Consider the following 25,426-nt stretch of genomic DNA (forward strand, 5'->3'; position numbering starts at 1 on the left):
GAAGACAGCCTGTTTTTGTAGCCTGGAAACAGTCCTGTTTACTCTAGAGTGATGCATAGAGGTCATAGAAATGCCATGCATTTGCACACCCACAGCGAGGGAGGTCGCTACATGCATGTGCAGAAACTTGCTCTGTTTAGCTTTTTTCTGCTTCGATAAAAATTCCCCAAAATACCAAGGCGGGCATCTAAAGCTTATCTTCTTGCTGCTGTGCCAAGACAAATCGAAGGTTTGCATTTCCACGCAGGAGTCCCAAAGACCGACCTCTCTGTGTCATCAGGGAGAGACGTCTTCACTGCTTCTGGAACTTAGGGCCTTCATATTGCTCCGCTTTCTTCTTAAACGTAGCTTCCACATTCGAAGAGAATTGCTTCTTCATGTCCAGAACGAACAACAGATTTTCTTTGTTTCTAGCTTCCGCCGAAAGAGAACAGAGAGAGCAAAAAGTACAACCACCTGGGTTGCGAGAGAACGAGAGATCTATTACCAGAGCGAGCAACGACGTTGCAGACCGTTCAGAAGCGAGACGAGAGCCTAAAAGTGGAGTCTGAAAAACGCGCTGAGAGAAACACTGTCTGGGATCTGCTACACCCAAGGAACCCCGAGTGACTGGCGAGGAAGGAAAGTTATCTTTTTTCGCCTCCAAAGGTCAAGAAAACCTGCAATCGAAGCACGTGCAAAAGAAGTCTGCCGAGACTGTTCGAAACTGGATATCGGCAAAAGGAAAAAACTGTTGTGTCCGGAGGCGAAATGCCGAGAGAACGGCAGTGGCAAAAAGCCGGCGAGAAAAGAACAGACTTCTGTGGGAGACACCCGAAACGAAAGTCAAGAATTGAACAAGAGGGCACCGCCGAAAACAAAGGTGGAAGGAAAGAAAAGAGAAAACGATCGAGTATGAAGAGATACAGACGCAGCAGCGCCGCACCCGAGAAAGAACAAGACCTGCTTCGAACAGGCCTTATACAGAAAGGACAACTCTCAGAAGAGACAAAGAGAATACGAAAAAGGCAAGAAACACGAGGAAACAAATCAGAAACAGAAGATGCCAGGATGGAGGGACACTCCAAACAAGACTCAGACAAGAAGGGTCTTCGAAATGTTTCCCTCGATCCAATTTAATTCTTTTGTCTTTATGCGTCAGCCTCTTCTTCTTCCTCTGCTTCCTCTTCTTCCTCTTCCTCTTCTTCTTCCTCTTCTTCTTCTTCCTCTTCTTCTTCTCCCTCTCCTTCTTCTTCTTCCTCTTCTTCTTGCGTTGATCGCTCGTCAGAGTCACGTTTGGGTTCGTTTTTCGTTTTCTTTCCTTGACTCATTTCTGTTTGTTCGCTTTCGTCTCCGTAGAGGCAGAGTCTTGTGAAGGTCGTTGCGTCTCGGGGGTCCAAGGTTTTCTCTCTGTGTGGTTCTCGTCGCGTCTCTCCACTCCACCGGTCTCCGAGGTCCCGGGTGTCTCCGGATTCACAGCCTTGCAGGAGATCCAGGAGAAATGTTTTTTCGATGAGAGCCGTCAGACGTCGATCGTGTCTCGCGGTGTAAGCGCAGAAGCTGCTGATCACGTTCTCGACATCCGAGACGTTTCTTCCGGCCTTCTCTGCACCTTCGAAAATGTCTTCGCCTCGCGCTTCCAGAAGGAGGCGCACCAAGCCTTGCGCAAGCCACGAGGTGTGACTGTTGGTGTTCCACGCAGCGGCGAATTCAAGAAGAGTCGCTACGTCCTTCTTCTTCATTTTCCTCAGCAACTGAGGAAGCGACAGGTCGCCGTTCAAATCTCGCAGCCACGCACTCCGCAAAGGCGCGTCTGGACGTCCTCGCACTCCAGCCTCTGTCTCCTCACCCTTGACTTTCTTCTCCCCCTTTCGCTTCTTTGAGGCTCCCAACTCTGCCTTGCTCTCTTGCCCTCCCCGTCGGTCGTCTTCGTCCTCTCGAGCGGCTACGCGCTCTTCCTCAAGAGACTCAAGAAAGGCGGAGAGACGCCCAAAAGTCGACGCCGACGCGTCTTGGTCAGAGCCCGAGCGAGCGAGCGGCTGCCCCGAATATAAGGCGATGCGTCGCTGGAGCTCCAGGCCTCTCTGGAACGCCTGGAGAAGAATCTTCCCGCACTGGTTCTCCAGGAACTCGCGCATCCCTGCTCTCCTCCGCAGACGCAGAAGCAGCGAAAACACTTCGTCGCCTCGACCCTCCGCAGCCAACAACTTCAACGCTGCCAGCTGCTGCGTCTCGCGCTGTTGCGCCAGCTGAACAGATACACCAATTAAAGTACACAAACATGCAAAAAAAACGAATGTTCAGTTTTGCCACACACTCATATATATACATATATATATACATATAAATATATATATATATATGTATATATGTATATATACATACGTATGTGGCCTTGCACAGTTATAGCTGAGTGCATGCATGCATGCATGTCTATGCATGTGTGTATGCATGCGCTTCCTCGTAGGTAAATGTAAATACGCGTACAGAGATGCATAGGCATTTGTGTACGTGTATCTGCGTATGCATGACTGGAGAGACGCATTGCTGTCTTCAGAAACAAGAACCTCGTTCTCACTCTCCGTTAAGAAAACAAGAGTTCGCTTTACCTCGGCTTTGTGGCGCACAAGATTTGTGACGTCCTCCCAGAGGCAAAGTTGTCCGCCGGAGCCGCCCGTGACCATTGCGGGGCCACAGACGTCGAGACACCAGATCTGAAGAGAATGGAAGAAAGAAAAATTACTGAAAAAGAATTAACGAGGAAACCGGCCACCGTTGTCCCCCTCAAACAAATGCGGAAAGCAGCGGAAAAGGAAAAAGCAAGCACAAACCGGCAAAGAAGACAAGACTCGGGCGTTTTTAAGTTGCGACGATGCTTGACGAAGTTGACAACGCACTCCTCTCACTCCAGAAAACGCGACGTGAGAGATGCATGCGTCTCCATCAGTCCAGTGTGTCTATACACACGCCCACAGTAACTGCTGGTATCAACATGTAACTGTCCACGAATTTATCTACACAGATATGTTAATACATATCTCTCTAGCTGTCTGTTTACCTGTCTCTTTATCTACCTATGAATCCTTATATTTACTTATATGCATATATATTCGTATCTGTTCGTATGTTCCCAAATGGAAATTAGTCCCCGTTTCCGCCAGGTGCTATGAGCCGAGAGAGGGTCTGCTTGATTCTTGAAAGACCGTGATGTTCGCCGCCTTCCTTCGACGATTTGCGCTCCTCTTCCGCCTGCAGACACACTTGCCTTGTTTTCCTCGTGAACGGAGGGAAGCGAGCCGACGCACTCCGCAGTTCTGCAATTCCATAGCTGCAGAAGACCCTCGCTGGTTCCGGTGACCAGCTGCGTGTCTCTCGACAGGAAACCAAGCGCGAGGACGCCGCCTCCCACAGTGCTCTGCAGCGCAAACAACGCATGCTGCAGTTCCACCTCAACGCCCCAGGACTCCTTGAAACTAAATAGCGCTCGTCTGCGCCGAGACAGGCCACAAAAAAACCTTGCCTGCTGGAGACAGCTGACCGAGAGAGTAGACTTGTCTCCCGCGCTACTTTGTTGCCCCACAGTGGGTTCCGCTGGCAAGTCATACGTCCCCCTCGTCGACTCCATCTGTGTCCAGCAGCAGCTATATCGGTGAACACCCGCGTCGAGCGCCTCGACACAGTTGCACTGGCTTCTTCTCAAGACAAAAAACTGTCTCTGCAGTACATGTACGAGCACAGCCTGTGTACTGAAGGCACCAGGATCAATGCAGGAACATCCCTACAGATGCATTTGTACAGTTATATCTGCATATGCACAGATGCATGTCGATTCATGCAGAAACATGGATGCGAAGACATGTTGAGATTCTGCTTCCTACCTGAAAGGTTTTGATGCATGCACAAGTGTCAACGTTCCAGAGCTTCACTGTCGAGTCTGCGCTTGCTGTGGCCACGATTTTCTCGCGCTTGGGGAACGCACAGGCAAAAATGCTGCGCGAATGCCCTCGAAGTTCGCCCACGTACACGAGAGAAGGAAAGGAAAACAACTTCCCCGTTTTATCCTGACTAACTGTGCAGAGAAGCTGAAAAACACAGAAAAAGAGGAACACAAAGACCTAAAGAGACCTGAGGAGACAGGACGGAACAGACGGAGACACAGACAGGCGGAGACAGGAGGAGACAGGTGGAGACAGAGAAGAAAGGCATTGAATGACCGCGATAACAGTGACTTCGCTTGCACGCATGGAGACGCCAAAACAAGATCTCCCCACGTACACCTCTCTAGCCACCTGACGACGCATCTCTACTACACAAGAAGACAAACATATATACATATATACATATATATATATATATACATATATATACATATATATATATATATTTACTTAGAGAACTTGAATTAGCCAACCTTTTCGGATGTAAGTGTTCGTATGCCCATATAGCGTGTACCACATTTTTTCTGGAAAATCTGTCTGCTGGAATGCGATAATCGAGCTAGAGGGTAAGGACTGGAGTGCCTCACCGCGTCATTGGGAGAAATTTTGACGTCGTTGATTTCCTTGCGATGAGCGACGACGGAGGCGAGAGAAGTGACGAGGATTTGTGAATGTCCTGTATCCGTTGTTTTCTTTTTCTTTCCAGACGCCCCAGGTTCGTCGTCTCCTCGCACCTTCCCCGAGAGAAACGAAGGAGAGATCTCTGCCTTCCAGACTTTCACAGCATGGTCCCCAGAAGACGCAGCGGCGAAGAGCAGCGCGTGAGGCGTCGAGGCATTGATGCCGCGACAGTCGCAGGCGCACAGCGGAACAGAGAGGTCAGAACTTTCCTTCTTTTCTTTTCGTCCAGAGGCTGCTAAAACGCCCTCACGCATACTCTTCTTGAAGAGCGGCGACGGCCGCAGCCTGACAGAAGCAGAGAAAGAAAGAAAAGGCGTCAACAGAAAAAGAGACACACTCGAGGAGGCCAGCCAAGAAGAGAAGTGAGGGAACGGAAGCAGAGGAAGAAAGACAAGAGGAGTGATGTAGAGAAGGAGCAAGAGAAGTCGAAGGCGAAAAAGAGAAGAAGGCGAAGAAAGATGAAGAGGAGAAGAAGACATCGAGGAAGAACCACCGACGATGGACACGAACAGAGAAAAGAAGCCAAAGACGGAGAAGCGGAAGAAGAAGAAGGACGAGCAAAGAACGCACTTTAAAGAAGGAGAAATCCAGCACAACGACAGAGGGCGCGCACCTGTCGCAGAAAGCATGCCTTGTCCTGCGCTGGGATATTGCACAAGGACCGCATGCTCTCGCGCAAACAGTTCCGGACTCTTTCTCACCATTCTTTCTGCTGGAAAGCCACAGCGTTGATTGCGCCGCCATGGTGGCCTGGAGGGACTTGCGCCAGGCATCTGCCAGTCGCCGCATGCCAAACAGCCAGCGAGCCGTCCGAGGCACCGCTGAGCACCCAGCAACCTAGAAAACGAGACAGCGGAAAGAACCACAGGACAGCGAACGGCGAAATGACAAACGCGTTGAAAAAGAATCAAAAATGGAAACGGACAGGACAAACAACGGACAAGGAGGTGAAAAGATAGACAGGCAAGCGCGAAGACAGGAAGTTCATAGAAACACACACTTAAAAATGGGGAACAACCGGAAACAAGGAGAAGAAAACGGGAGAAATTAACACAAAGGAAGACAGCGGAAAACAGCAATAAGAAAGGAATAAAAAAAGATTGCACTCGGCAAAAATCGAAACAACAGGGGAAACGAGGGAAAAGAAAACCGATATACAGTGGAGACAGAAAAAGGCTGGGAAGCAAAGAGAGGAAAAAAGACACAAAGTAAAAACAGACGAGGACGCATGCAGAGACGATGGGAGAAAAGCCCCAGGGCACAAGCACTGCCTCAGCGCGCTCCACATGCACGCCGAACGCGCTACACAAATTTGAGCGAAAATAAAATTTGAGCTACGAGCGTTAAAGCGAAAAGAAAGAAATGCAGAACCTGTCGCCTGCCACTGTCCTTTTACAAAGTAGACGATATTTCTGCATTCTCAGAAACCCAGAAAAGACAGAGACGAAACAAGAAACGGAGAGAAAGACGATGCGAAGGTGAAGAGACAAACCAGATTTCGGAAGCTCACCAGCCACTTGCGTATGAGCCGCCGTCGAGTGACTTCGCAGAACACGTGGACATTCATATATACATGCATATACATATACATATATATATATATATATATACATATACATATATACATATACATATATACATATACATATATACATATATATATATATATATGCATGTATATCTGTAGATATCTAGGCTGATAACGCACTTATACGTTTCGTCGTATATAAACATATACACACACATATATATGGCACATGTATACCTATATACCCATACACCTATATATACCTATACTTATATATATATATATATATACATATACATATATATATATATATATATATATGAGTGAGGCCACTTGTAAAACAACGCGTTCTGGTGTGTTTTGGGGTTCGAAAAAAAGGTCTGCTTTCGCTCACCCTTTCGCGATACATCGCAGCATACGGCGGGCGCCGCATGCGCCTCTGAAAACCGCGAAGGTTCACCTTGATGTCCCTCTGAAAGTTCTGCTGCGCATGCAGCTGCCTGGTATCCCACAGGATGTCCCTCCCCAGCAGGGCCGTCCAGCCGTAACACCCACGGCTGGCGTTCTCCGACGAGAGCGACGAGCGAACGAGGAAACGCAGGGGCCGCCCGCGACGCAGAGTCTTCCTCTGCAAAGCGATACACAAATAAAAAGAAAAACGCGACCACGGCGAGTTACACACACATCCACAGGAAGACACCGACAACATGCGCGAGAGCAAGACACAGCAAGACAGAACTGCAGGCACTCACTGACGCCAAGTAGAGGGAAATTCACATGCGTTCACAGACAGTTATATAAATATATATATAAATATATATATATAAATATATATATATATATAAATATATATATATATATATATATCGATGTAGATGTATGTGAATGCGTGGAAAGACGATCACATGCAAGGAGAAATGTAGAGACCTGAACTCTCACGCGCGTCCACACGAAGAAATGTGAGAAAGTGTGTCTGAACGCGTTGGACTGTGGCCTCGACAGTTTGATGGACCCGTTTCAGTTGTTTTACACGCGACCATTGTCCGTCTCCCTTTCATCTTGATTTGGATGCGCAGTAGAGTTCCTCGGGAGTGCGTTTTCGTCTCGAAAAGGAATCGGAAACTTTCGAATCGCCCTGAAAGAAACATCTCCTCAGAAGCTGACGCCCTTCACCAGGTCTTCAACTCAGGGCCGCCTTCTGTGTCCGTAAATAGGACATATCGTTAAACATAAAAGTACATATATATATATATATAAATATGTATAAATATGCACAATTTTATATAAATATGAATAAATATATATGCCTGCGAAGAAACGTCTGAAAGTAGATGTATGTGTCTTCGTGTATGCACATAATGTTTGTGGTGTTTTCAGATGTGGACAGAAATTGCATCGCGCCTTTTTGACTTCACCTTGGACGTCTCCGCGTTTTCTTTTTCCCCGTCCAGAGAGTTGCGCCTCGCCGAGTGCAGAGGCCCGCCGGGCAGAGCAGCAGGGACAGGCGCATGCAGGCGGTTCCGGAAGGAACTTGATGCCGAGAATGCCGTCCATTCTGCCGATAAAGAAGGTGGGCTTGAGAGCGAGCTCCGGTTTCCCTTTCGCGGACGAGAAGAAGAGCGCGAGAGGAAGGCAGGCCGCGGCGCCAGACTCCTGCACCGCGAGCAGATGCGGCGACCCGCGGCGCGGAAGCAGCACAAGGCTGCGGACGACGGCGTTAAAGTCCTCCAGTTGCTTCTGCGGTGACTGGGAAGGAGACGCGAGAGAGGCGGCGACGGAGGCAGCGCTCCGAGTGGGGAGGTCAATGCTCTGCAGAGAGGGAGAGGGAGAGGGAGAGGGAGAGGGAGAGGAATAAGGAGACCAGAGGAAGATCACGAGGTCGCGCGCGCGAGAGGGAGAAACGGAGAAAGACGACCTCGCCAAAGTCCAGAGACAGGCACAAGAGAGAGGAAAAATGAAAGGGGAGGGAAGTGCCTGTCGATGACAAACGCACCTTCACACACTTTTTGTCAAAAGGAAGAGGCCACTGGGAGCTGCGGCTACATTGCGTCCGGTATCACTTCGCAGATTGACCTATCCATTTTCAAATACTCTTTTCTGTGCATGCACCTATAAATACATATATATATATATATATATATGTATATGTATGCATGAGGGATAGCCTCAGTATATTTGCCCAGAACGCACGTGTGGGGTTCTACACTTTCTTGGCTTTCTCTTTCGATTCCGACTCTGTCGTATCTCCGATACTTCGGGAAGCAGCAGACCCGTCTGCATGTGACCTGTCTGACGAGAAGAGGGAGCGAAGCACAAGACTTGCGCTCCTAGATTTCTCTCGTCACGCGTACCCGAATGAGCTTGCGTTGCTGAAGAGAGAAGACGAAGAGCGTTCCTTGTTCTCCTCCGACAACGAGCACACCCGCAGGTTCCTGTTTGTCTCCGGCCCTAGGCTCTCGCGCGACCCCCGGCGCGCTGGGGTGTACGTACACCATGGCGGTGACGAGTTCGGAGGTGGGGAGCTGGAAGGCAGGCGCCAGGTCTGTCTCTGCCTTGCTCCGTTCCTTCTTCTGCTTGTCTCTTCGCTGGCTGAGTTCCGCGGCGGTCGCCTCCAGATCGCCGGCGTTCTCCGACAAGCTGTGCAAGTTCCAGAAGTTGAGGAGGCGGTCTCCTCCCGCAGACACAAGCATGCCCGCCGCTCGCGACTGTCGCGCGTCCTCTCCAGCTGCGAAGCACAGACTGTTGATCGCAGACATGTGATCGGCGAGTGGATGCACAGTCGCGCGAGGAGTCGAGGGCGCCGGGCGCCCGGCAGCGACGCAGAGAGACGACAAGACGAAGGCGCACAGGTCGACGAGTCTGAGGCTTCCGCGCTCGCCGCCGAAAGCCAGGAGGAGACGCGAGGGATGAAATCTGCGAAGCAAGGCAATGTGGTAACATGCAGAAGGTGTGAGAGATCAGGAAGTCCCCGACAAGACACACTGCGAAAGAGAGAACGGAGACACACGAAGCACGAGCAGATCTGGGAGACACGGCCGTGTATTCTCCTCTTCGTTCTTGGCATTCGACTCTTCGTTTCTCAAAGTCCACGAAAGCAGCGAACAGACGGAATCAACAGGCAACGCGGCGTCCTCGTAAAACGTTTCATCTTCAGAGCCCTCAAAGCAGTCAACGCGCTTGTTCTCGTTTTCTTCTCTACGCACGCAGACATGTCTCCCCTTCCTCTCGCAGAAAGGTCAAGCTGTGAGGTTTCTGAACCCCACACCTCGCCTCTCTCCACCGTCTCTTGCGCTGTTCCTCCTCGCCGTTTCGCTCTCTATGGAAAGCAGTTCGTGTGTTGTCTCACTTCAGTGCGCTGACAGCCTCTCCACTGAGTCTGTCGACGAAGCAGCGCTGGACGACCTGCAGCTGCGTAAGGCGTCCGTCCTGTTCGCTTTCGGACTTCTTTCTTCCCTCGAAGAAGATGAGCAAGTGACATTCGACGGCGCCGTCTGCGCAGCCGATCGCCAAGCAGCGACAGAGGGCCTTCCGTCCTTTAGACAGAAGAAACGGCGCCTCAAAGGGAGGGGACAAGGCGATCAAGCGCGCGACTGCGCTGGAGCTCTGAGAGGCAACAGCAGACACAGGAGAGAACGCATGCAAAAACGGAGAGAAAAGAGACACCGAGAGCTCGACAAACAGGCGAAGTTTCAAAGAGCGCGACACGGGCAGGGTCTCGGATGAAGAAACAGGGGAGAAAGGAGCAGGGCTGCAGAGAAGAAAACGAAAAGAGAGCGAGAGAAGATAAAACCAGACAGACGAAGGGGAAGCGCCAAAACAGGGAAGATGCGAAAGATAGAGAAGACAGAACAAGGGAGATGAGAGCGAGAAGAGAGACAGAAACAAAGAGAGGCAGCTAAGCGGTACGCCAATGCTTGTCAAGACTCCGAGAAAGAGAGAACAAGAATTCCTCTCTCAGTTTTTATAACGCGAGCACGTAGGTGGGCAGCGAGCTGCAATCAGAGACGAAACAGCCCCATCAAAAGAAGAGGTGGACAGGAATCAACGAAACGAAATCAGGGGACAGTTCAGGAAGAGACAGAGATCTCCAGACAAACTCGAAAACACGCACCTTCCACTTTACGAGTTCCTCCATCCTTAACCACGCCCCCGATCCGTTTTCTCCGTTCAAGACAAAAGGCGAGGAAGGCTCGTCTTCCTTCCCTTTTCCTTTTCTCTGCTGCATCGCGCGGAGAAGCTGCAGGCCTCGCGACGCCTCCGCCGCGTCGTCGTCTTCTTCGGGGGTCGCTTCCTGGCGCTTCGGCTGTACGTACACCCGGAAGCAGCGCACAAGGCCTGTGCTCGCTCCCGCAGTAACGAGAAAGCCGTCTTTGTGCGTCGCAGAGGAGGGAGAAGAAGCAGAAGGCAAAGAGAGGTCGCACGCAGCAAAGGCTGCGAGGCCCTCCTCCACTTCTTCGTCGACGAGCTGCTGGGGTGCGGCGAATGGACTCCGCAAGAAGGCCGGCGCAGTCACCTGCCCCTCTTCGTCAGGTGTAGGTACAACGCCCGAAGCTTCCGTCGAGGCCTCCGCCTCATTTGTCTCGTCGGCTGAACGGGCGGCGGCGTCCAACGCGACAGCGAAGAGAGAGCCGCCAGAGAGAGAGAAGAGAACTTGTGTTTCTTCTCTCTCTGGAGAAGAGACAGCGTTTGGGGTGGAAAGCGACACTGAGGAGACAGTTGCGGAGTTGCCGCAGAAGGACTGGAGCAGCAGCCGCGGCTGCCACGTTGTCGACAACTCAGCCATCAGGACAACACACAGAAGAGAAAAAGAGAAGAGAAAAAGAGAAGAGAAAAAGAGAAGCGAAAAAGAGAAGCGAAAAAGAGAAAAGGGGAAGAAGAAGAGAGAAGACGAGAAGAAGAGAAGCAGGAGGTGCACAGGAAGGACAGCGATTCGTTAAAGAGATTACGATAGGAGGGAGGAAAGGGAGAGGAGAGAGAAGAACAGACGAGGAAGGCAAGCAGCGAGACGAAGGAGACGAGGAATTCAGAACGAATGCTGAAGGCGACAGGCAGAGCACCTTGAAAACGCATGGGCGTCTCTTCACCAGACTGTACGTACACCAGGGGCCTCCATTGTGTTGTTTCGTTTTCCGACTCCTTTTGCCTCATCCGTGAATTCAGGAACGTGGAAAAACTCTCTCGAAAAAACTCCGGCCGTCCTGCGCTGCGTGTCTCTCTGGCGCTGAAGCATCTTTTGCAATCCCCACAAGGAGGAAAGAGAGGGGAGACTCTGTTGTCTTCCTACGCGCAGAGAGAGAAGAGAAAAAGATATTGAGCAACTGTTGACGTAACGCGAAAAGTCAACACGACGAGTCGGTCGCTCGCGGTCTCCTCAAACAAAGAACGACTTCTTCTCCAGTGAGTCGCACAGCCTGAACGAGGAGGAAATCGCAGAGAGGAGAAACGCTTCTGCGACGAGACCGAGCCGGAAAGAAGCGTACGACGGCGAGAGACTTTCTCCAGGGAAGAATAGGTTGTAACTGGTAAAAAACTCGAGAAAACCGGCAGAGCAGAATGTGGGGCGAGGAAGAAAGTCGTCGAGCGCATGCGCATGCACTTTGAGGTCGCGATCTTCGCAGTCTCTTTGATTTTTCCTCCGGCCTCTTTGCTGCGAGTGGAAGAACTCGCGCGTTCACACTTCGAATTGCCTTTCTCTGCGTCTCCGTCTTCGTCTTTTTCCTGCTTTCCATTTATCTTGTCGGCCGAACTGCTTCTTCTGCGCGGCCTCGAGCTTCGGCGGAAACTTCCGAACGCCACAAGGCCTGAACGCCGAGTCGTCAAGAAGCGAAGACGCTCGCCTCTGCCTCTGGGCAGTCAGGAACAGCCGCAGCCGCAACGCAGGTAGGAAGAAGAAGAAAGGAGGAAGAAAGAAGAAAAGGAAAGAAGGAAGAAAAGGAAAGGAGGAAGAAAAGGAAGGGAGGAAGAAAAGGAAAGGAGGAAGAAAAGGAAGGGAGGAAGAAAAGGAACGAAGGAAGAAAAGGAAAGGAGGAAGAAAAGGAAGGGAGAAAGAAAAGGAAAGGAGGAAGAAAAGGAAGGGAGGAAGAAAAGGAAAGAAGGAAGAAAAGGAAAGGAGGAAGAAAAGGAAGGGAGGCGAGGCCGAAGACTCAGACGACGGTGTCGAGGTCTTCTGCTAATCTGAAAACTTCTGTGAGAAGCCTCGAATGTACAGGCAGCGCATGAGTAAGAGAAGGCTGGAGAGGGGATTACCGTTCGCGACTTTTTCCACCAACATGTGCAGGGAACGCGCTCCAGATAAAGAGCACTCCTGGAAAAGTTTGAGGGAACTCGCTAGAAATCCGAACAGCGACGGAATTCACGGCTTGCTCAGAAACCTCTCGTTTCTCGAGTCAAGCGATGCCACAGGAAAAAAGCCATTGCCAGAGATGCGTTCCTCTTAAAAAACCGGTCTCAAGTGTGAAATCTGCCAGCACACGGGCTACAGGGAGACAGAAACAACTACAAATAAATACAAACAAATCTGCACGGTGTTGTCACACATCGTTGTGGAGACATGCAAATCTACCTGATGCATGTACACACCTATGAATATAGACACAAATGTAGAGTTGCCGATATCCACTGATCGACGTGGATATACATGCATCTATCTACATCTATCAACATATATATATATATATATATATATATATATACATAGAGAGAGATATGTTTAGATAGATGCATAGATGTGTACAGATAGAGATTTAGATAGACAGATTCAGTGCTACAGGGATAGCTGTGGCTCGACGTGGATAGAGACAGCAGCATGTCGACTGTCTCTGTGCTCGGCCTGGATACCGTGAAGTTTCTCTTTGAAGGACTGCCTTGCTTTTTGAGTCGGAGTCTCCTCACCTGTCTTTTTTTCCAGTCTCACGAAGAGATATGCCGTAGCGTTTCGACTTGGAAATGTCAGTTCACCCTTCAGGCGTCGAGCGAAGCTGCAAACTGTTTCTTCTTTCGCTCTCAGGTGTACCTACGGTGTCGAGTTCAGGTCGTCAGAGAGAAATCGAAGAGACACCCTTGGTTTCCGCGCATTTTTTCTGACTGTTGGTGTGGCCTCGAGTGAGAGCACTCCACGAAATTGTTTCCAGGCAACTTCTGCGCGTCGAGCAAATGCAAGTGTGCCGCAGACAAAGGAGCAGTTTGCCCTACTGCGACGACTACGTTACAGCTGCCCCCTGTCTACGGACATGAGCGCATCACTCTGTTTGGGAGTTCTTCAAAGCTGCCAGTAGGCGGTTTCCTGGAAAAAGTTGTACCACTTCCATATGAAGAACCTAGACGCGCCCTCTGTTCCGCCTCGCATACTCGAGCACTGCTTGTTGAACTCCGTGTGTCTGCAGTTCGTTGCGACACAGCGGGGCGCAGAAGACGCAGTCTTCACAGTGGAGAGTCCTGAAAACGAGCTGAAATTTCGTGATGGTTTGGAGACTTTTTAGCAGAGAATCAAGACTCCAGATTTTTTCTGCTCCAGCAAAGAGTTTGAAATTTCAGAGTTCCTGTGTTGACAACTCTAAAGAGTTAGACGGGGCATTCTGTCTCCTCAAACCTAACTGCGGTCGGCAGCTCTCATCGAATACCGTAAAAACTGTTCGAATTGCTTCTCCGGAGCACCGGCAACTGCTGCTCGCTTCCGTGTCTTCCGCGCTGCTTTTTGTCTACTTCAGTGAAACTTAAGCTTGTTTTCCACTACTGGTAACGATGTCGAAGCTCTGCGCTCGCTCCTGAGTTCCGGTTCTCCAGATCCCTGGGCAGCAGAGGGTGGGCTGAACAAGAGGCTCTCTGAAAGCGAGACGCGTCTCGGGGATCCGTCGAAGAAAATACTTGAAGACTTTTGCAGGCAACGACACGGCATGCACGTCAAGATGTTTTTCACGGCAAAAAACGAACCGGCGACCAGAGACTTGCGACCACGAAGTCGCTCTCCCTCAGCTCCCTCTTCACTCTTCTTCAGCGCTCGAACTCTTCTTCTTTTTCTTCTTCTCACGAACTTCCTCCTCAGCGTCTCCGTTCTCAGAGCCCTGCGACAGCCGGCGCTTCCTCTCGCTCTCTTCCTCCTCTGCTTCTCGAGCTTTCTTCTGCAACGCATGCAATTCACACAAAATAACACCATGACTCATGCAAATCTACACGCGTGTATAACATATATATATATAAGTATAAATATTTACATATATTTATATATACATACACATATAAGTGTGATATATATAAATATATATTCATATATATATATATATATATATGTACACAAATGCATATGGGGAATGCTCCATGCAACAAACATGCGGGGGAAAAGGGATAAACATGGGCGTCTTCTGCACTAGGTAGCAGATACGTCAGCGACTGGATGCTTTGGAAAAACGGCTTTCCTCCCTTCTCGCTTGTTGTTTATGCTGGGGAACGCAAGTTTCGCCGCTGGAGTCCACGCTTATGTATGTGCAGAGAGACGCCGTCGTACCTTGAGTTTCTTTTCCTTCTTCCTTCGGCGTCGTTCTTCTTCGTCTTCGTCGACAGGTTCCTCTTTCACTCGAGGCTGCTCTTCCTCCTTCACTGCAGCTTCCGTCGCCTCTCCGTTTTCTGTCTCCTCAGAGCCACACAACTTGGGGAGATATCTGAAGACTCACACGCGAGACAAGACGCGAGCAGTGGAGACAGCAGAGCTCGCCGGAGACCGCAAGAAAGACGCAGTCCTTGTGCGAAACTCAGTGTTCTTTCATCGCTTTAGGCCAGCGACGAGAGAAGCAAAACGAAAAACAACGGCGAATAGAAACGTCACACTCCAGTCTTCTACAAAGGAAATCTCGCACCACAGACGTCCCTAGTAGTAACAACTCACACCAACTCGGCTCTCTCGCAAACGTATATTCATATCTCTCTATCTATATCTGTATCTATCTATATACATTGATAGATATTGTATGTATTCGATCTGTAAATGTATAGGGAAATGTATATGAATATGAATATGGGTATGTGTGCAAGTGTGTCAATGAGCACTGAGGAGAAAAAACCATTCTTTCTTTCGCACATAGCCTGGATCTCTGAGTTCCTCTCTGTCTCGGCACGCAGGAGAAAGAAACCGACATGCATAAACATGTAGTCCCTTGTTTATATGCGAAAGGGGTGTTCCGGCGCGTTTCGTTCATTTCTCGAGTGACGTTTGCACCTCTACTAGCACCATCTCGCGCTTTCCTCAACGTCTTTGAGTCAGCGCTTCGCATGCGCGGCGCTGGCCCTCAACGCCTCACCCTTCGCTCTTGAGCCACGAGGCGGGAGTCTTCTCGTTCGGTTTCCCCTTCTTGTCCAGAAGACCTGCGAGAATCATCTTCTTCTTCTCACTCGCCCGCGGACCGTAGCCCCAGCGCATGTCGTACGTATCTCGGTCCATCAGGACGCGCTTGACGGTAGACACGACGCCGTGGTCCACAGTTGCGATGACGCTGGAAGTCATCTGCGCGACCCCTGAGAAAGGCGACCGAGAGGAGTCACGAAACAGCCACACATAAATTCATACATTCATACATACATCCATACATACATACATACATTCATACATACATTCATACATACATACATTCATACATACATTCATACATACATACATACATTCATTCATACATACATACATTCATACATACATACATTCATACATACATACATTCATACATACATTCATACATACATACATTCATACATACATTCATACACTCATACACAAGGGCGTCCACGGCGGCAGAGTCGCGCCGACGAAAGACCTCGCGAGTCTCCTCGCCTCCGGAACCCCCGGGGGACGAGCAAACTGTGCAGATTCACGAGACTCGCGGTACGTCGCCTGGTGCCAATGAAAGAGTCGCGTTGTTGGAAGAAGGAAACAGACACAAAAAGGAAAAACCGCAAGACCACTGCGACCTCTCTTCAGTCGCACACACCACGCGGACCTGGCCGCCGACACAGCCACGAAGCTCTCTCCACAAAAACGAAAGAAGCGCAAAGTCACCCCCACCGGTTTCCACCTCAAAGACACACAAGACGCAAAAACATCTCGACATCCACATATATATATATATATACATACAACTATATATATTTATATGTATTTATGGATGTATATACATATACGTATATATATATATATATGTACGTAAAGTGTGAATGCACGCATGTCTTACCGAGAGCAATGGCCTCGCCCTTGGTGGTCATGAGGACGACTTCTTGGTGGACTTCGATGCCGCTTTCGAATCGGAGGACTCCAGGAATCATGAGCTTGGCTCCGTAGCAGATGGCGTTGACGCAGCTGTCTTTGACGACGATTCGGGGGAAGCCAGTGAGGAGGAGTTCGAGCGGGAAGATCGTCCGGCGCAGGTACGTCTCATCGCGCGTACTGTCGTAGACATGCATCGCGTCCAACACATCATGCATGGTCACCAGATGGTCGCGCTCGCCCAAGTTTCCACTCCTCACTCGACGCAGTTCTTGCATGTGAGCTCCACACCCAAGCACCAGGCCCAGGTGGACGCAGAGCGTCCGAATGTACGTCCCGGCTTCGCACTTCGCCCAGAACACAGCCATGTGGCGCTGTTCGTCGTAGTCCAGCAGCCGCGACGCGTAAATCGTTCTGGAAACGAAGCAGAGCCGTCGCCAGTCGACAATGGACAAACTCGCAACCGTCGTACACGAAACGTCCGAGACACGAACGTCTCGTGACATGTAAACCATGTGTGGCCATGCGCCTTACACGAGGTCACAAAGACATGCTCTACCAATACAGAGTTTAACCATTTAAATTTATAAATATATCTATATATATGTCTGTGTAGGTATATGTAGGTATATGTCTATGTAGGTATATGTAGGTCTATGTCTATGTAGAGGTCGATTGATATGATAAACAGTGGGGCCATCAATGCAGATGAGTGACATCTGTTCATCTACTGTGTATGCATTTATTTATTGATGCACATGGTTACAACCGCTGCAGTTCGACGGTGAATGGACAGGAGGTACGAGAGATGATGAGGAAAGAGTACAGACAGCGCGAAAGGTGAAGAGACGCAAGTCCTTCCGCTTCTGCTCTTTCTTCGCTGCGTCTCCACATGGTGCAGATGAAGTTCTCTTTTGCCACCCTTCGTTTAGCACCGGGAATGACGGTGGGAGTTCGAGTTGCATGCGACTTCAAGCAAAAGACGAAAGCGAACACTCACCGAATGCGCAGCTGTCTCTTGACGGCGGCGACAACTGGGGGTCTCTGAAACAACGCTCCCGTGAGCGTTTCGAGCGCCTGAGAAAGTGCGAAAAAAGGAAAAACGATCCTCGCAAAGATGAGCAGGACGCATGCGAAAGATCCAGCTCCTTTCGCCACTTGAAAACTTGAGTGACAGCGCCTTCCAGCGACGTCTAAAATTCGTATTTAGCGTTTAGACCCTCTGAAGCGACACGGACTACAGTAACATCGACAATTCCAAATTAGAGAAGACTTTATCGCATCAAAGCAAAGCTTCACGCAGGACCGGCGGCCCTGAAACTGCTGGCGTTCTCCAGTGCTAGAGATGTAACGGCTACGGTCGAAACGCCTCGTCTTACGCGAGCAACCTTCGCCTTGCTCTCCGGCTTCGCATGAAATCGAATAATGCAGACGTATTCCTTTCCTGCAGACTGCTGAGACTTGACCAGGCGCGTGGCTCTGAAAAAAAATTGAAGAAAAACAACTCCACCGTTCCGACACTTTGAAACGCTGTTCACAGCTAGGGAGTCTGCGAGCCTCAAAAGCGACAGGAGCGCCTACCTGCAGAGAAAATCGGGACTACCTTCCCACCGCGTCCAAACACAGATCCGCCGCTTCCATACATACATACATACATACATATATATATATATATTTATATGTACATACATATATATATATATATATATTTATATATACATGCATATATATATATATATATTTATATATACATGCATATATATTTATATATATATTTATATATATATATATATATATGAGCCAAATAAATGGCCACATCTCATACGCAAGTTTCGATAGCTATGCCCGACACAGACATCCACTTCTACATTTATTTATACATGTATAAACACATATAACTACACATATACTATACATATATTTATATATATATATATATGGCTGTACATAGAGATGTGCATGGTCGATATAAATCCTATTTCAAAGTGTAGATGTTTGCACAGATACAGATATGTGTGTCTGGGGAGCTCGACCTGTTGATGCAGACGAGAAGACAGCCGGTGACTTTGGGATCGAGTGTGCCGCTGTGACCCGTTTTCTCGACGCGGAGAATCTTTTTTAGCCAAGCAACAACTTCATGGCTCGACGGATTCGCAGGCTTGTCCAGATTCATCGCCCCGTAGTTGATGTATTGCTGCAGAGGGCGGCAGAGCGGCGAGCATCCGTGAGGCAGCGGCGTATAGTGGCCGGTCCTCACGTTCAGGCGGTCGTAGTGCTGCGGGGACAGCAACAGCAACCGAGAAGACAATGGAGAAGAAAAACCAGCAGAAGGACGCGGAGGGGGAAATAAGAAATTGGGGAAAAGGTAAGAAAGCGAAGTAGAGAAAGAGAAAAAGAGACGAGAGACCGCGACGACAAAGCAGAGAGAGACCGGCGAAGGAGAAGAACAGAGAGCGGTGAACAGAGGGAGGGGGGAGCGAAAAGCAAGACAAACTGAGAGGAAATGGAAGAGAGAAATCGAGGTCGAATTTGCAACAAACTCGACAAGTAACAGTCCATAAGAAAAAGGCTCGGGAAAGAGGAGAAAGAGAGAACGGAGAGGAGAAAAGAAAAAAGAAAAGATGGAGAGAGACAAGGAGATTTCAAGATAAAGGGAGACATGGAGAAAAGAATGAAGACCGTGCATGCAATGGCTTTGACAAGAGTGGAGGAAGACCGGGAGGAGAGGGAGGAAGAGGACAACAGAGAACAACAGAGAAGCTCAGCAGTTGCGAGCTGCAGAGACAGAAAGAGGACAGGAGGGAGACCGCGCATCTTCAGGCGACAGAAACGTGGTTGAGAAGGGGAAAGAAGGAAGAAGGAGAAAAGAGAAAAGACAGCGGAACGAATACCCAAGACAATCGCCAAGAAAGGAAGGAAAGGCTGCTTTTCCCCCATGCTAGAAATGGCGTCTTTAACATAGATTTCTCGACGCTGAAACTGTGTTCAGCGTGCCACCGGATGCATCTGTGGTGACAGAGTTGACGAAGAAAGGAGAGGCCGAGGAAGACGACAGAAAAACTGACACGGCGGAGAGAGGACGAGATTCACTCCGATATTTCTTTCCACCGAAGGTTTACAGTTTGAGTTCTTACTTTAAGGAGCAGAGGCCATTTACTCGTATCAATGGGGGGAGAGGAGCTGTTGGGCTCAATGGCGTAGTTGTCTGTTTTCTTCTTTTTCTTCCCTCCCTCGGTGCCTGCTGAGGCCACCAGACCGGGGTCGCTGGTCGCCTCCTTCATGGCGGATACACGAGACGAGCGAGCGGAAGACGGAGAGGCAGACGCAGAGGGTGCCGGCTTGTGCTTTCGACTTTGGAGAGAAAGTCGAGAACTTTGTGTAAAAACGCAGAGAAAGAGGCAAGCGAAACAAGACCTTCAGGGAGAAAGAACTGTGCGACAGCGGAAAGGAACAGCGCGGGGAGTTCCCCGAGAGATGGTCGCGGGGTCAAACGGATTTCTTCACGTGTCTGTACACCGCGCCTTCGTCACTTTCAGACGAAGCGGAAAAAACGGGGACTTTGGGGAATTTGCGCGACAGACAAGGTTTCCGAAGAAGTCGACGAAAAGCCCCGAGAAAAAGGACGCATCAAAAGAGTAGGAGGGCGGGGACAATCGACGGAGGCGGAGACGCTTTTCATGAGGAGACACGGGGAGAACGAGAGAAATTCACGACAGCAAAAAAGCGGAGACAACGCGGAAGAAGCGGCAACAAAGCAATTTCGTCGCAGCGAAAACGATGACAAAAGAGCGTCGCGAAAAGCACGATTCTCGAGAGGACGGAACCCCCGCAAAAGGCGTCCAGGTTGTCTGCCGAACTCTGTTCCTGGCCTGAAAGGAAGGCTAGATCGCGAGGCCCAACGCGCAGGCAAATACATTAGAAAAGTTCTCGGTAGAAAGCCCCGAGAGAAAACCTGCGACTGATGATGACAAGGACGGCAGAGCACGGAAAAGCCAGCGCTGTGTGGGGCTTGTCTCTCCTCTCTGCGAAGCCTGGGCACACCACCGGCTGGAACGCGAATGCGCGAAAAATAGCGGTTTTTGCGGGAAGTTGCCCAGTCGGAACTTCCGGTTGCTTGCGGGATCGACCGAGTCTGAGTTTTACAGCTCCTTTCCTGGACTTCTTCGGCGTCTCCTCGACAGAAAACTACTCCTTCTCTGTCGACGAAGGCCGTAAACACGCTCTTGGCGCGCAACTGACCTCACCGCTGCTCTCCCCGGTCGCTCCGAAAACCTTGCGAATCTGTTCCTTCCGGACTGCGGGGATTTTCGCTCAGTCGTTTGTTCAGTGCGAGTCGCGAAGTTACTTGCACAGTTCACGCGTTTCCCAGGAACTCTTCCCGGGAGCTTGCGACCACTCGAAAATCCCGGAAGCCCGGTGGACTGCTCTCGCCGCTCATCGTGACACACTTCAACAAGGCATGCGAGTTGCTGAAAAAGAGTTTAACGGGTTTTCCCGTTGTTCTTTCGCGGGTCGTGTGGAGGAAAGAAAGGGAGCGGAACGCAGAACTCGTCTCCAGGGCGAACAAGTTTGGCCGTGCAGAGGGGTAAACCAGAGGTACGAAGAAGCTGTGGCATGTTTGGGGGATATCCGTTCCAGTGCTGTGTGGTGCGTTTCTCGAGGAAACGATGCGCAGTGATAAGTTCAAATGAACACGAGCCAGCTGTTGTAGAGTTCCTTGTCTTGAAAGAAATCACATTTTCTAGGCGAGTCGTAGGTAACCAGCGAGACGCGCTCGAGGTGCACTGTTCGCACCACGATCTTCGTGTAGTTCGATGCCTTGTCCCTCTATATCAGTATAGAGAAAGCGGCACAAAGAAGTTAGTTGCAACTCCGTACAAGGCAGACAGGAAGGACACGCCGATCCGATCTCGACCGTGTATTTTAACTGCGTCAGTTTGGGGAGACAGTGCCTTTCTTGCTTTCGCGGTTCGTGTGTCGGCCGCCGAGCAGGTGAGCGCGAGTGTGACAAAGCAAACCGAGAACGTCAACCTGTTGGAAAGGGAGATGTTTTGCTTCGGTCCTGACTTCGCACAAACACAGTTAATCCGACGAATGGCTTTCTCACGCGTCGTTCCTCAGTGCCCTTTTTCACCCCCCTTTGCGAACCTAGACTCCCGTAACTTTGGCCTGTCGTGGTAAGGGATGCAGTTGCAAAAGAGAGAGATATTCTGCAGAGATCACGATGATTACAGTCCGCATGACCGGGCGACTGAACCGAGCCCCAGAATCGTAGAATGTCTTGCAAGGACCAAGTCCTGTAGTTGAACACCGGTTTCATTGAACGGTTTCTTCTGCCACCTTCACCCAGTTCTCGAGAAGGAGCAACGCTGGCACTCAGGTAACTAGGTCCGACATTTCTCTGGTGCGCCTGTCTCCGAGAGAGTCAGGACTTTTGTGTGGCGGAAAGTCGCTTCGCCAAGAGACCGCGCGCCTCCCTTTTGCGACGAAGTTCCCCCCGCAACTGTGTGCAGAGAACCCAGAAAACTGACTTGAGATCGTGGTGTTTTTGCCCTTAATGGGATGTAGAGATGCAGCGATGCCTGTGTTACACAGTAGCCCGTTCCGAGGACCTCGCCGCCTTTTTTTTGCCGAGGGTCTGCCGAACTCCATCGCGCTCAGTGACAACGCAAGGCTAGGGGACTGCCATCAAATCGTAACCTCTGCTTTTCTTTGACGAGATAACGTCCCGGCAGCCCTTCCGAACCCCTCAACACGAAAATCGCACCTCAGCGTAGGCAACTGCTCGCGTCGAATGCGTCAATCTGGCGTTCAACCTTCAGTGAGTGACGTATCAGAGAAATGGGCATGGATTTCGCGCCTCTAGGATACTGAGGCGATTGCACACCGTTTTCGCGCCCTCTGGGGGAAGCGCTCAAAACGGAAGAGCTCCTCTCCACAAGTCGCCGAGTCTGAATGGACCGTCTCGTCGCGAGTCTGAAGGCGGGTGTTTCCGCTAGCTGGCCGCGGGAAATGGGCCGAGCATAGCACGGCGCAGTTCCCGGCTTGGCAGGCTTTCTCGCTCTGCGCGTTGTTTGCGGATGGTTCATTCGGGAACCCCCTCGGCGCCTCAGTAGAGATTTTCCCTCCTTTCGGGTACTCGTTCATCTCCAGGTTGCCTCCCTTTCAAAGGTTCCACGTTGCTTCACTCCCCACGCGCAGAGAAGTTACTTCCCCGCGAGGCGCGACAGCCAGGTAGTCACCCGCGAGCATCGAACCGTTTCCTGCAAGACCTCTCGACCAACATGGCGAGTCTCCTCCAGAGTCTTCACCGCCTCACCTTCTGGCTCGTCGGTAGGCTTTTGCCGGGGAAAACGGGGCTTTTGTGGCGGGGAAGGAGTGGAAAATCCCGGGCGCCGCCGCCGTCGCTTCGAGTGCCGCTCTTTTTTTCTCGACAGCACACCGGAACACACACGCAAGGGGCGTCGCCGTCTGGTGGCGGTTCTTCTGACCCTGGAAAAAACCGCGCCTCGCCTCAGTCTTTTACTTCTTCCTCACTCCGACAGAGGGAGGAATTCCGGAGGAGAAAAGAATGACGGTCGCGCGTGCTTAACCAGTTGTTGTTTGCGGTCAGCCTGCGTGGTCCCGCGAGTTGCCGGGAGTGGCCGCGAGTCAAGAAAAAGCTGGAAAAAGGCGCTGCGTCTGTGTGCGCGGGGGGAAGTACTTTTTTCGCGATGTTTAAAGTAGACTTTGCGCCGGATCGGAAGCTCATCACACTTCACTGCGTGCCCTTTTTGTCACTTTGCTCTTTTCAGGAGGAACGGACACGACACCACCCCCGGTTCCTGTGCCTGCCAAGTTCCAACCTCTCCTGGGAGAGGTTCTCGTGTTCCTGAACTTGCGTAAGTGAATCTGCCGTTGAGCTCGGACAACAACAGAGACGGATTAAGAACCCAGCTGAGTTGAAAAACGGAGTGTCGCTGTTGGCCCCATACAGCTGTCGCAAGGCGCTCAAACACTGGCGTCAAAGGAAAGCGCGTATTTGTTTAGGTTTCCCGTTCTTCGCAGAGACTGTGGCGTGGGTCACCGGGGACTCGTGTATCCTCGGGAAGGCGGAATTTTCTTTGTCCGGCTCGTGCGTATCTGCGCGTTCGTCACTGCTGAAACCTCTACACCGTGAAAGTGAAAGTATTCCTCCCCAGCTCGTGCGTATTTTGTATTTTCGCGCAGGCGGCACTGTGCCAAGCGACTGGACCCGCGAGCAGATCATGAGCTACGTGGACAGTTCAGTTACAGACAAGGAACTCCAGGCGCATGCAATCAAGTTTCTGAAGGAAACTGGCAGACTCCGTGCGGATGCGAAGTTCACGACGACGAAGACGGTGTCAACGGATGTCGGGGCAGCTACGGGAGACTTCGAGAGCGGCATGTAGGTTGCACTCAACCTGAGCGCCAGACTGTGCAGGTTAGGTACGCCTCGTTTCCTCCAAAGGAATTTCGACGGAGTTCGGACACGAGAGTGCAGGCGCCTTTCCTCCTCCCCAACTCCCGATCGATGCTGGAGTTGAGGTTAGTTTGAGTCCCCGTTCACGGCGGGCGGGGGAACCGTTGGGGAGCATTGGTCTGAAGCACGGTCATGTCGCGAAGGAAGAAGGTTTTCGTTAGTAGCCTCACTTTCGTTTTAGAGGAGAGATTCTCAGCGCGTGCTGTCGCGAATAGGGAAAGGTGTAACATGTGAACACAGGTATTTTCCGTTGGCTGGTGCTTGCTCAGCTCCGGCTGGCAGGACAGGCCTCATGGTATGAAAACTCGAGAACGAATTGACTTCTCAGTTTAAAACAGGTTTTATTCAACAAGGAGAAGTCTGTCGAACTGCAGGCAGATCGCTTCCACGAAAGCAACGGTGTGAACGGTTGTAGCTTCTACGAAAACACGGTCACCGGGTGTCTGCAGGCAGACACCAACGTCTGTCGCGACATCGCCCCAAAAAACGCGGGGAGTTCAAGTCCTGTAGAGGTCACAATTACACATAAACGCGGCGCCTCTGCACCAGCATCGGTTAGACTTCTTTTTAACCTCCTTAGGGTTACAAAGACTGTACCTAGTTTACACAACACAGGCTGCAGGAAAGATTTCACTGGAACGTGAGATACTCACCCATTTAGGCTCGTTAGTGTGGAATAGCACAGCTTATAGTAATCGAGAAGAGGGTATCAGGTGCCATTGGATGAATCCTCATGCATGTGGCTTTTGCTCCGAGGTTAGAAGGAAACTGCAAGCACGATTTCAATCCCTGCAAGGTCAGAAAACCACGAAGTTTTTTATGACTGCTAAACACAGCATCCCGCTGGGCGGCTTAAGACAGTGATCCTTAGAACTTGCTGAGTTCTTGTACGATAAGTATATCAGAGCGTTACCAGCTACGGTGTGTAGCATTTCGTGAGCTCCTTGACTTGCAGTGTCTATCTGTATCGGTCCTGATTTTCACTTGCTGCCTATCTAGAAGATCCAGATTGAAGAAAAGTCGAGAGTCTCTTGTTCTGCGCAACTGGTGCAAACCTGCAGTATTCAACAGCAGCAGGGCCGCCACAAGAAATCCAGTTTTTGATGGTCGTCCCGGATAGAGTTCTCTCTATCGAGTAACACAACTGGGATCGCTGCAAAAAGAATTCGTGGAGAACACCCGTAACTCGGTCCTTTTCGTCGAAAAAACGAACTGTGTTTTCTGACTCTACACACCAAGGGACATGCACTGTTCGGACCCTGCAAACTGGACGCGTGTGTCACCGACTAAGAAGAAGCTACATGCAGCGAGTTGTTGAGTGCGTTCACGTCTCCATAGAGTCCTGCAGAGCAGCAGGGAAGAGAGGAAAACACAGCACAGGTCTGCTGAAAGCCATCGACCTGGCAAGCGCTTGAGCAGTTTAGATATTTTCGGACGCTTCGAGCGGTTTCGAGCAAGACGTGGTGATAAAACATGCGATCCCTCTAATTACGAAAAGGCTTCTCGCCCTCTGTGCTGCGTAATCCGCTGAGATGCAGAAAACAACTAGAAGGGCGCCTGGTTCCTCCTTGAAA

General features: G+C 50.5%; 3 protein-coding genes across 3 annotated transcripts; 1 reads left to right on the top strand and 2 right to left on the bottom strand.

The window, feature by feature from the left end:
• Positions 1–700: 700 nt before the first annotated feature.
• Positions 701–11,636, bottom strand: TGME49_214200 (WD domain, G-beta repeat-containing protein). The gene is made up of 11 exons (XM_018779634.1): positions 10,238–11,636; positions 9,473–9,729; positions 8,478–9,039; positions 7,542–7,935; positions 6,521–6,754; positions 5,300–5,435; positions 4,505–4,883; positions 3,858–4,061; positions 3,245–3,394; positions 2,589–2,693; positions 701–2,228 (listed from the first exon to the last, which is right to left on the bottom strand). The coding sequence occupies exons 1-11, from the start codon at positions 10,907–10,909 to the stop codon at positions 1,131–1,133; spliced, it is 4,191 nt and encodes a 1,396-aa protein (XP_018635749.1). The 5' UTR covers positions 10,910–11,636; the 3' UTR covers positions 701–1,130.
• A 2,018-nt stretch (positions 11,637–13,654) lies between these two features.
• Positions 13,655–21,025, bottom strand: TGME49_214210 (rRNA pseudouridine synthase). Its single transcript, XM_002370713.2, has 8 exons — positions 19,504–21,025; positions 18,403–18,644; positions 17,749–17,848; positions 17,370–17,446; positions 16,338–16,783; positions 15,417–15,630; positions 14,627–14,780; positions 13,655–14,243 (listed from the first exon to the last, which is right to left on the bottom strand). Exons 1-8 carry the CDS (start codon positions 19,648–19,650, stop codon positions 14,106–14,108), a joined length of 1,518 nt encoding a protein of 505 aa, XP_002370754.1. The 5' UTR covers positions 19,651–21,025; the 3' UTR covers positions 13,655–14,105.
• Positions 21,026–21,463: 438 nt separating this feature from the next.
• Positions 21,464–23,781, top strand: TGME49_214220 (hypothetical protein; the record flags this gene model as incomplete). The annotated part of the gene is made up of 5 exons (XM_018779635.1): positions 21,464–21,546; positions 22,105–22,190; positions 22,523–22,702; positions 23,164–23,250; positions 23,579–23,781. 5 exons carry the CDS (start codon positions 21,464–21,466, stop codon positions 23,779–23,781), a joined length of 639 nt encoding a protein of 212 aa, XP_018635748.1.
• Positions 23,782–25,426: the final 1,645 nt, after the last annotated feature.

This window comes from Toxoplasma gondii, chromosome X (genome assembly GCF_000006565.2).
Source record: "Toxoplasma gondii ME49 chromosome X, whole genome shotgun sequence".
Classification (NCBI taxonomy): Eukaryota; Apicomplexa; class Conoidasida; order Eucoccidiorida; family Sarcocystidae; genus Toxoplasma; species Toxoplasma gondii.

Excerpts from the sequence above, each read along its gene's own strand:
- TGME49_214200 (XM_018779634.1), bottom strand. The coding sequence starts at position 10,909 with ATGGCTGAGTTGTCGACAACGTGGCAGCCGCGGCTGCTGCTCCAGTCC. Across the intron at positions 9,040-9,472 it reads GAGGCTGTCAGCGCACTGAA|ATTTCATCCCTCGCGTCTCC; the intron begins GTGAGACAACAC and ends CTTGCTTCGCAG. Across the intron at positions 4,884-5,299 it reads GCTTTCCAGCAGAAAGAATG|GCTGCGGCCGTCGCCGCTCT; the intron begins GTGAGAAAGAGT and ends TGCTTCTGTCAG.
- TGME49_214210 (XM_002370713.2), bottom strand. The coding sequence starts at position 19,650 with ATGAAGGAGGCGACCAGCGACCCCGGTCTGGTGGCCTCAGCAGGCACC. Across the intron at positions 15,631-16,337 it reads GGGCGAGGCCATTGCTCTCG|GGGTCGCGCAGATGACTTCC; the intron begins GTAAGACATGCG and ends CGCCTTTCTCAG. Across the intron at positions 14,781-15,416 it reads TCGTGGCTCAAGAGCGAAGG|ATATCTCCCCAAGTTGTGTG; the intron begins GTGAGGCGTTGA and ends GTGAGTCTTCAG.